The following is a 10,545-nucleotide window of genomic DNA, read 5'->3' on the forward strand; positions in this document are numbered from 1 at the left end:
ATAATATTAATTCAACAAATATTTGAAGGCTTTGTATGTGTAACACACTGGGCTAGTTACTATATGTAGATGTATAAGTGCATTATCTTAAAATCTGAAATTTAATTAATGTTTAATTCTATGTGAACTTCTATTCCTTTTAAAATGTGGGAAAGAATTTAAAGTACAGACAGCTTTTTTATATTCCTTTGTTGAAGTTATTCAGCACTTACACTGGGCTAGAAACTTTAGGATACATTGTTTCAGTATTCTTTTTTGAAAATTTTTAGAAAATAATAATTTGGATAAGAATTTAGTATCAGAGTACCTGGAATTGCTAAATACTTTGAAGTCCTTGCCTAGGGAATGTCAAAGTTTTCATTTAATGCTGTACTATCTGGCAAAATTAAAAGCAACTAAAAAAAGTAATTATATTTATAACTATAAGCTTATAAACAGGATCAAAATATATGTTCATTTAGAAACAGAATCGAAATTTATTATCTTTTCGTTATATTGTATGCCCCCAGCCTTCTGACCAGTTCTCCTTAGAGTCCTCATAAAAATTTCTGAAGAAAATTTTATTTATTTCCAAAGATAAGACACAAAGTCAGTTTTAATTTCACCTTTAGAAATATATATTCAAGTATATTCAAATCTTAGATTAAATGAAATGTTTTCAGTGTGTTTTTTTTACCCAAATTATTTAGTTGGGCTCATCCATATCAATCATAGTGTAACTAGAAAACTTGCTGGAAAAAATTTTGGACAAATAATTGGTAAGGGTTGTTTACATGTTTAAAAATTGTGTAGTGTAATGATATGTCTTAGTTAAACCTTAGAGTTTTGTATATGGACAGCACAAAAATGCAAACTATTTTCTTGCTTAAAAAAAATTAGATGACTTATGTAATTTTTTAACATAAAGTTTGTTATTTAATTTTTTTTGAGTTATATTTATATTCTAGTTCAAATGAGGGTTGAATGGTTTAGTCTGTGTGTATTTATTGTTCCATGAAGAGAGTCTCAGCAATTCTAACATACACACCAAAGCAATTTTCCTTGTTTTATACAGAATATAATTTTTTTTGCAGTTAATTTGCCAAAATATAAAGGCTTCCAGTTTATGACTTCTGGTAGGAAAATCTTGCTCATATAAGTTGTTATGTATTGACATCTGTATGGTTTATATTAGTAATTTAAAAATTTAAAAGCATAAAGAAACTATTCAAATACAACTGGGGATTGGGGAAAACAACCTTCAGTTTTTAATATAACCTTAAACATTTTCTGTAATCTTGAATATAAGCATTTACCTAGCCTAAAAGAACGCTTCCTATATTCTTTATAAATATCTTAATTATTCTGTATTTCTCTTAGGAGATATCCGACTAACACCAGAGGACTTTGCTAGAGCTCAGAAATACTGCAAATATGCTGGCAGCGCTTTGCAGTATGAAGATGTCAGCACTGCAGTGCAGAATCTACAGAAGGCCCTCAAGTTACTGACTACAGGCAGAGAATGAAGCCTTTGTACAACATCCATGCATTTTTGGCTTAAAGAACTAACAGTCCACTACTCTATCTTCAGCCTATCAGGAGCATATTTTAAGGAAGACTTCAGTTCCATTGACTATAACAATGGAATCTGTGTCTGTGTATCAGATTCCTGTTGAAGCATTCAGCAGCAGCCTCAGCCAGTTTTCATTGTCCATTTAGTGGATTCAGTAGTCTCTGGGTGTATAGGGCTGGTGTGGGCAAGGTCCTAAAAATGCCCATTTGAACCCTGCTCGTTCAAAAAATGAGAACACACTTCTATAAAATGTATTGGGAATTAGCTTTGTATCTTAATCTACGTAAATTAAGGAATTTTTTTAATCTATAATTTGGACAAACAGACCATATTACTTTGCTATAAAATTCTAAATTTAACTTTTAATAAAGATTGCCAGAATATTCTAGAAATGTTTTTGTTTTCCTCAGGACTTCTGAAACAGATACGAACATCCTAAACTGTTGAATCTGAAAGAGATTATGTTCAAATTTCAATTTATATTCATATTAAATATAGCTACATTAAAAGTTAAAATGTTCATGGAAGGAAATGTAATAAGGTAAAGAGGTAGAATCAGTTTTAGACGTAAGAGTAATGTTGGTTGCTTAACTGTTTTTCCTTATTCATTGACGCTTAAGGTGAATTGGTATTTGCTTCCTAGGCAGTTTGACTGCATGTGTTAGAGAATGAAAACAAGACATTTGTAATAATGCCTGGAAACTTGGTGCTTTGAGTTAAGGTTCTCCTCTGCTGCTATGGAATGGATTCCATAGAGTGAATAGTTATGAATGATGCAGAAGATTATAAAAACATAGACTCTCAGTTGTTAAGTTTATAAGTTACGTGGGAATTATGGACTTCCTATGTCACCTGCATTTGTGCTGTTTAAAAAATAAATACAAGGATTCTTTTAACTAATTCAGTTTATCGCAGAGCCAAATGTCTGTTTTGCATGCTAAAATTGTCACTTTTCTAAAGTCATTATTTTTAGTTATAAGAATATAAAGAGAGAGAAAGTTGGCAGATTTACCTGAAATTATCTGGTCCATTTCATTCATTCCACTAATATTGGGAATCTTTTAACATAGGGGTCAGCAAACTATGGTCCATGGGCTGGCCATTTGTGTAAATAACGTTTTATTGAAACCAAATAATAGCCATTTATTTATGGTTTGTGTTTGGTTGCTTTCCACGATGGCAGAATTGTATGGCCTGCAAGTCTAAGATATGTACTACTTGGCCCTTTAAGGAAAAGTTTGCTGACCCCTGTTCTGACAGTCTGTTTGAAAGAAAATGAATCATTATCTCATAATCTCTTATGTCTTTCTATTTTTCTTTGCATAAGTGTAATGTTATTTATATAGAGTTCGATAGAATGAATATTGACAGAATAAACTGTTCTAAATTATTGCAAAAACAAGCCCCCCAAAAACATGCCTCCTGAAAAACATTTTCATATCTTTCACAGCTGAATTCTTAAAACATTTGCAGGGTTCAACATTTGCATCTGGAATTCCAGGACTCTGATATAGTTCTATAGAAGTTTATTGAAATAGAAAAATGACTAGGGTGATATTTCATGTTGTAAAAGATAAATGTAAAATACAGTTCAGCAAATTTTAATTCAAATCCTAACATGTCTGGCCACTAGGAAGAAAATTGTCACCTCTCATTTCACACCCTACCTGTTGCTCCCAGTTGGGAGAGCACATGGAGGGGAGAAGATGCTGTGGAAACCACGGAGTCCACTGAGAAGTGAGCTGTGATGTACCAGAAATCCCAGTTGTTTTGTGGCCCATTGCTTTAAAATGCTTTCTTGCATGAAGGGATTGAACTATAAAGATTTTTTAGCTTTGTACTTCTGCATATAAAATCTGAGAGGAGAAAGTTAGAAATTTTCTGGTGTAACACTAGGGTAAATAGTTTTCTTTTGGTCAGTCAACATGTATTTATTGAGCAGCTACTATGCGCCTGGTATTGTCCTTTGCATGAGGAAACAGCAGAAAACAAGAAAAAGAAATCCCTGCCTCATAGAGTTTTATTCTAATGGGAAGGAAACGGACAAACTTAATAAAAAGTATATCATATATTCTATTCAACCAGTGGTTTTGAACATGTAATTGTTAGAAATGTAAATCTCAGACCCTACCCCAGTCCTACCCAATCAGAAATTCCAAGGGTGGGGCCCAGCCTTCTGAGATTTAAGAAACACTTTACAAAACACTTCTTGTAATCTGGTGGTCCCTCAAGTCAGTGGTTTAGCCCTACTCCCATCGGAAAGATTGAGAGTCTGGGAGGAAGATTCGCCTGAAGTGTGCCTGGACGCCTAGCGTCAGTGTCACGTGGGATGGGAACCACACTTCAGGAACTTATGTATTAGACAGTGATAAATGCTCTGGAGAAAACCACAGTATGGGATAGGAAATGCCTGGGTGTGTGTGGGCCTGTGCACGTTTAAATAGGATGGGATAAGCCTCACTGAGGTGACAGTTGAGTGAAAAGGGAAAGGGAGGAAGAGTATTCGTGGCAGAGGGAGGTCGACAGAGGAGGGAAGAGAGGATGAGTGAGGAACGCTGGTGAAGGAGCGAGAAGCTCAGGATTACACAGGCTTTTTGTAAAACACTAAGCTTTTCCTCTGAGCAAGATAGGGAGCCACTCAAAGGTTTTGAACAAAAGAGTAGCCACAACTTTTAAAAGGATCATATTGGCTACTGTGTTGAGACGACCATAAGGTGGGCAAGGGTGGAAGCTAGGAGAGGAGTTAAAGAGTATTGCAACAATTCAAGGTGCAGTGTTATGATGGCTTAGATCAGGAGTAGAAGTGGAGGTTTATACAGTGTAATGGGTTTCTGTAGAGCCACAGTATTTCTGATAAACCGGATCTGAGGTATGAGCATAGAAGGAGTGAAGGTTGACTCCCCAAATTTAACTTGAACGCTTAGAAGGAGCAAGTAGTCATTAATTGCAGTGGGGAAAGTCGCGGAATTCTGCTGACATTTAGGCTGAAGTACAGTGTTCCCAAGTTCTTGTGAGCATCCCAGTAAAACTATTTGATAATACCGTTTTGTCAATAGAGACAGGAGGAGGAAGAAGAAAAGATAAGTTCTGTCTACTGTGATTGTCACAGACATCTCATCAAATCACTGCTGAACTGGACCTAGAAGCCAAGAACAGTTCCCAAGGTTATGGTCAAGGAAGTTTGCAGGCTTCAAGATTACACCCATGAAAAAGACCCCAGTTACAGGTCTTGAAAATTAACATCCTAGTATTCATAGAATTTATTTATATATAACTTGTACTTCTAGAAATGTGACGTCACTGTGTATGGGTTAAGAAATGGTTATATACTGTCCTTTCTAAAGAAACTTAAATCCTGATAGCATTGTTACAATTATCTTCAACTTGAAAACAATAACTGACTCAGGGTTGAATGTTTTTGGTGATCTGCACGGTTTTCTCTACCCATCCCCATTTTTTTTTAACTTTACTCATTTTATGTTCCAAAGCAATTGGATCAGATCATCTAGTTTGGACAGTACATAAACCTCCACCAGTAGAAAAGTTCTATTTTCAAGAGATCACAGAATTTTAAGGCACCCCTCATATGGAGGTATGCTCACCTGGTTGGTTGTAATCTTTGATGTCCATGTGGGATTCTGAGACTAAAAGCTCATTTAATGGAGTATACTTAAAGTAGGACTAATTTCAACTAAGTGATACTTTAATAATAGTAAATATAATAACTAACATTTGAGTGTTTACTAAATGTCAGGCACTATTCTGAGTATTTTACATGTATTCATTTAATCTTGCCAGCGATCCTGAGAGGTGGGTCCTACCACTGGTCCCTGTTTACAGATGAGACAACCACAGGGTAATAAATTTGCCTGAGGCTACACAGCTAATATTGAAATTTTCTAAGCTCAGGCTGCCTATTTCAGGCAATAATATCATCCATGTAGGTAAAGGATCGGTTAAATTATTATGAGAATGAGATGTTGTCAAGGTCACTGGACAATTCCTTTTATTAGTGGGACGTGTAGCAACTAGATTTTTTTGTTATCTGGACAATATGTTCCAATTAACTGTGGGTGCTAGGCAGTGAATACCGGGCATGATCACACACGCTGGAGCCATGGCCTGATAGCAAATGGAGTTTGTGCCCAGAGAGAAAATAGGCAGATTTGAATGACTGGTGCAATGGATTAATATGTCATCTGGAGAGAGTTCCACATCACTAGGGAGTCCTGGGTTTCCCAGACACACCTGTCTTTTTCTCTTTATTTTAAACAACGTAACTGTTTTTCCTAATTACGTAGCTGTCACAGGACTTCAAAATAACAGTAATGTTTATAATTAGTTATTTCTTTAAATTAAATTTTTGCCCAAAAGTATGAGACAAGAACACCTATCCCTTAACTTTAGATATCCCTTAAAATTGCGGGGAAAAGAAATGATTGCATAACGATAATCCATGAATATAACTTCCTGGAGAACTATCTTCATAGTGAGCAATATTGAGAGATTTTGTAAAAATGTTACTATCATCCATTTGTTGAAAAATATGAATATGTATTGAGCGTCTACCATAAATTAAAGTTTAACGTGATAGTGCTGTACCGTATGAGAGGTTATGTAGGAGACACAGTCATTCTTCCTGCAGAAAGTCAGGGAAGGCCTGGGAAAAGAGATCGACCTGCAGGTTTGCCAGAGAGAGAAGCAGGGAGAACTTAGCAAAAATAAAACGTGATCAAAAACATGGAGAAAAAAATGTTAGAAATTCAGGGAATTTGAGGAATTTAGTGTTGCTGTGGCAGATGGCTTATCAAGACCAAGAATTATAAATGTGAGATTGCATATGTGGGAAGATGTTATGGACTAGTCTCCCCCCAAAACTTCACAGGTTGAAGCCCTACCTCCCAATGTGACTATATTTGGATATAGGGCCTTTGGGGAGGTAATTAAGGTTAAATGAGGTCATAAGGGCGGGACCCTAAGTCCAATAGGGCTGGTGTTATTGGAAATAAGAGACGCCAGAGTTCCCTCCATGGTCACGCGAGGGCACAATGAGAAGGCGGCCACCTACAAGCCAGAAAAAATGAACTCACCAGAACCCCACCCTGTTGGCACCTTGATCTTGGACTTCCAACCTAAATTTCTCACAGTTTAAGGCTTTGATCGCCTCAGATATGCTCCTAACATATTGGTTGCTTGCTTTATATTGGCAAACCATCAAGTTGGTTTTGTCTTTTTGACCCCTCAGCTGTGTTATTTTGTGTTGTGATACAGGAGCCATTCAAAGTCCCTTGAGAAAGAAGAAGAATTTAGATTTGTCTATTGTGCTGTGCTTTTATACTTTTTGTTTTTTGGCTGCGTTGGGTCTTCGTTGCTGCGTGCAGGCTTTCTCTAGTTGCAGCGAGCAGGGTCTACTCTTTGTTGTGGTGCACGGGCTTCTCATTGCGGTGGCTTCTCTTGTTGCAGAACACGGGCTCTAGGACGCACAGGCTTCAGTAGTTGCAGCACGCGGGCTCAGTAGTTGCAGACCCTAGAGCACATGCTCAGTAGTTGTGGCACACGGGCTTAGTTGCTCCGTGGCATGTGGGATCTTCCTGGACCAGGGATCGAACCCGTGTTCCCTAAATTGGCAGGTGGATTCTTAACCACTGCACCACCAAGAAAGTCCCTATACTATTTTATATAAAACTAATAATACCCCTCTAACAACCATAACTTGGCAAAATTACTATTTACATCTTCACCTTATATATCATGTAAGTTAAATATATATATAGATAGATCATTAGATGCTAAGTATGGTGAGAGCTATTTATACATCTGTGAATCCCTAGTATTTCACATGATGTCTGTTGCATATTAAGTATCCCTAACTGGCAAAATTAATAGATGAATGGGTGGAAGAATAAAGATATTATACTGAACTCATAAAATAAATGTTAATTGTGTTCAGAAACCTCAAATATTGTGTTCAAAGTTCTCAAATATTGAAGTGTAAGATAAATTTATAAGGATAATTACATCCAAAAGTTCTGAAATCATTTGTTAATCATTGCTATCTAAAAAACCCTCATTCCACAATATCAGAATATTGGAATATTGGTAGAATCCATCTATACCACCCAGTAAGTCTTGATTACTAATTCAAATACATGGTTCTTTATCTGTTGAAAACATGAAGGATAACAGTGACTTAGATATGCTCAGAACATTCTTATCATGTATACTAATAATATCTTTGTAACAACATACGTGTTCCCTGCTGGCAGCTTATAGTTCTCAGTCTATCTGTACTCTAGCAGAAATTAACATGTTCAAGCCCATTGGAGTTACTTGACAAAAAAACCTCTGTCTTAAAAATAGGGGGAAAAAAATACTCAGGCCACAGTGAAAATTGGAAATAATTGTGGTGTCTGAGGAAATTGTAACTGAAAGATTGTTTTTACAGATGAATGGGCAAATAAAAGTTTAAAATTTTAGAAGTTGCCACTGAGACCTGAACATTTTGAGAAAAGTCAGAACTCATTTGATTTTTTTTTCTCAGTATATACTACTTTATTCTACCTACTGCTCCAAAGATAAGCAACTGAAGAAAAGGTGTGAAGATTATAAAACCACGGGCACAGGGTGCTATAATGCAAAGTGTCCTATTCTGAGTCAGGAAACCGTGGTTCCAGTACCCTTGTTGCTGTAATCTTTTCTGCCCATTGACTAGAGAAAATTTACCCTCCCTGACCTTCCTCTGAGCATTAGCCATCCCACATATAACATAAGCAGCTTGGTTTAGATATCTAATGTCCTTTAAAGATCTAAGATTCCTTAAGTCTCTGACTACTCCATAGATTTCTGTAGGCAAATTTTGAGGCTAGGTCAGTGGTCCTTGAATCAGTCTTCATTTGAACGAGACACATTATACCATGTTTTCAAAACTTAAATTCTGACATCCATCCTATTTAATGAATAAATATCCCCTGAATATCTTATATTAATATGCCAAGAATTCAGTAAATAAATACTTTTGAACAAAGTTGAAACCAAGGACCAAGACAGCAAAATAATTATTGTTCCTTTGGGCAGGGAATTTTCTACTGCCAATGCAAAGATTGCCAGTGAGCAAAAATCTGACAAAGAATATTACCAGGGACAAAGAGAGTCATTTCATAATGAAAAAGTGGTCAGTTAATCAAGAGGGCATAACAATCCTAAAGGTTTATGTACTTACTAACAGAGCTTCAAAATACATGAAGCAAAAACTAGTATAATTTCAAGGAGAAATAGAAAAATTCAGAATTATAATTGGGGACTTTAATAGCCATCTTATTAATTGATGGAACAATAAGAAAATATGACCCTTAAAATTGGTCTATGACCCTGAATAAAACCAATGTATCTTTTTTTTCTTTTTGCAGTGGGTTTTTTTTGCTCTTCTTCTTTTGTAATGACTCCTACATAGGATGATATGAGAATAATCTTCTGACCCTGTTTGTCAAACTTGGAGGTTTTATTTCTACATGTGTGAAGACTGCAAGCAATATGTCTGCTTTTTTTGATGCTGAATTTAAAGGGAAACGCATGAGTGTGCTAAGTTATTTACAAATGAATATATATACTTACTGAGAGTGTGTATATATATATATACTTATTCTTTTTGTAATATTGTCTTGAGATACTGTCTATAAACATCCCCTGATTTTCTATGTATTTCCAAATGTCTGCCAACCAAGCAGCATAGAAAATATTTCTTCCAAGTCACTATTACAAAATCTCTCTAATTCTTTATTTATTGGTACCATTTATGAGAAAACTCAATGTCACAGGTAGAATAACATAGAAGATCCTGTTAAATAAATGTGTTGTGTTTGTGTATATGTAATTATATTTATATTATATAAGTTACATATATTACATATGTATATATAATTAATCTGAGAGCTTCTACTATAGTGACTTGGAATAAATTTTTTCCAAGCTGCTTGTTTGGCAGACTTTTGAAAACACTTAGAAAGTCAGGAGATGTTTATAAACAGTGTTTTAAGACAATACTGGAAAAAGAATGAAATTGCTTCGTGAATGACAGTAATCCTTTTGAAAATTATTTTTAGAATTATGTGGAACAAAAAGCAAAGAAAATCATAAGTAATTTATTTTCTACTATAATTTCCTCATCTGCTATGACTGGAGGTGCATTTTTGTTCCTACCGTACTGGGTAGTTATTTCTCCTCAAAATGGAGTGCAAGAGATGATCCAAACATTTCTAATGAATGATCTTTGAGCTGATGAACAGATACTGTAGGTTTTCAATCTACTTCAGTTCAACAAACTTTGCTTAAGAAGTTGCAAAGTGGTCTTCCCTGGTGGCGCAGTGGTTGAGAGTCCGCCTGCCGATGCAGGGGACACGGGTTCGTGCCCCAGTCCGAGAAGATCTCACATGCCGCGGAGCGGCTAGGTCCGTGAGCCATGGCCACTGAGCCTGCGCGTCTGGAGCCTGTGGCCTCTCGCCACAGCAGTGAGAGGCACGCGTACCGCAAAAAAAAAAAAAAAGAAGTTGCAAAGTACAAAGTCCTGAGTTGTGTAACCTGAGGCACAAAGTTTCCTTAGAAGTCTCTGCTACCCACAACCTCAGAATCTACTTAGAGAAGCATATGTATACAAATAAACATAATTGGAAGCATAGTTTAAAGTTCCAGAAAGAAAACATTCATGAACTGCTATTGAACTTAATTTTTTTTTCCAAACTGGGGGAGCTGGAGCAGACATTTCATTGAGCTGGTGACATTGAGTTGTACCTTATTCCAACAGAGAATATAAGGTGGGTAATTAAGATAACAGGGAAGCATCTGAGGAAAAAAAATTATAGGAAAGCACATGATAACTTTTTTCAGTTACAGCAAAATAGCCATATTCGTCCTAAGGAGAAACTGCATAACAGGATGGGTATAGTCACATGGTCCCAGTGAGATAGACAGCAATCTCTTAAAGATGGAATAGGTAATTC

At 36.0% G+C, this 10,545-nt stretch overlaps 1 protein-coding gene across 3 annotated transcripts in view; it reads left to right on the forward strand.

Annotated features, from left to right (window-relative positions):
• Window positions 1-10,042, forward strand: part of VTA1 (vesicle trafficking 1) — a 72,965-nt gene extending 62,923 nt beyond the window's left edge. The window contains exon 9 of one of the 3 annotated variants that reach the window (XM_089922059.1): window positions 1,360-1,505. In XM_089922059.1, the coding sequence (XP_089778185.1) occupies window positions 1,360-1,393 (34 nt within the window). In that variant the 3' untranslated portion in view covers window positions 1,394-1,505. Of the gene's footprint in view, window positions 1-1,359 lie in introns of all 3 variants that reach the window. The other 2 variants (XM_022557952.2, XM_089922060.1) reach the window with 2 other exon arrangements.
• The last annotated feature ends 503 nt before the right edge of the window (window positions 10,043-10,545 follow it).

Source organism: Delphinapterus leucas, chromosome 12 (assembly GCF_059928025.1).
Source record: "Delphinapterus leucas isolate spDelLeu-1000000601 "Yukka" chromosome 12, BTC_Dleu_Yukka2, whole genome shotgun sequence".
In the NCBI taxonomy this organism is placed as follows: Eukaryota; Metazoa; Chordata; class Mammalia; order Artiodactyla; family Monodontidae; genus Delphinapterus; species Delphinapterus leucas.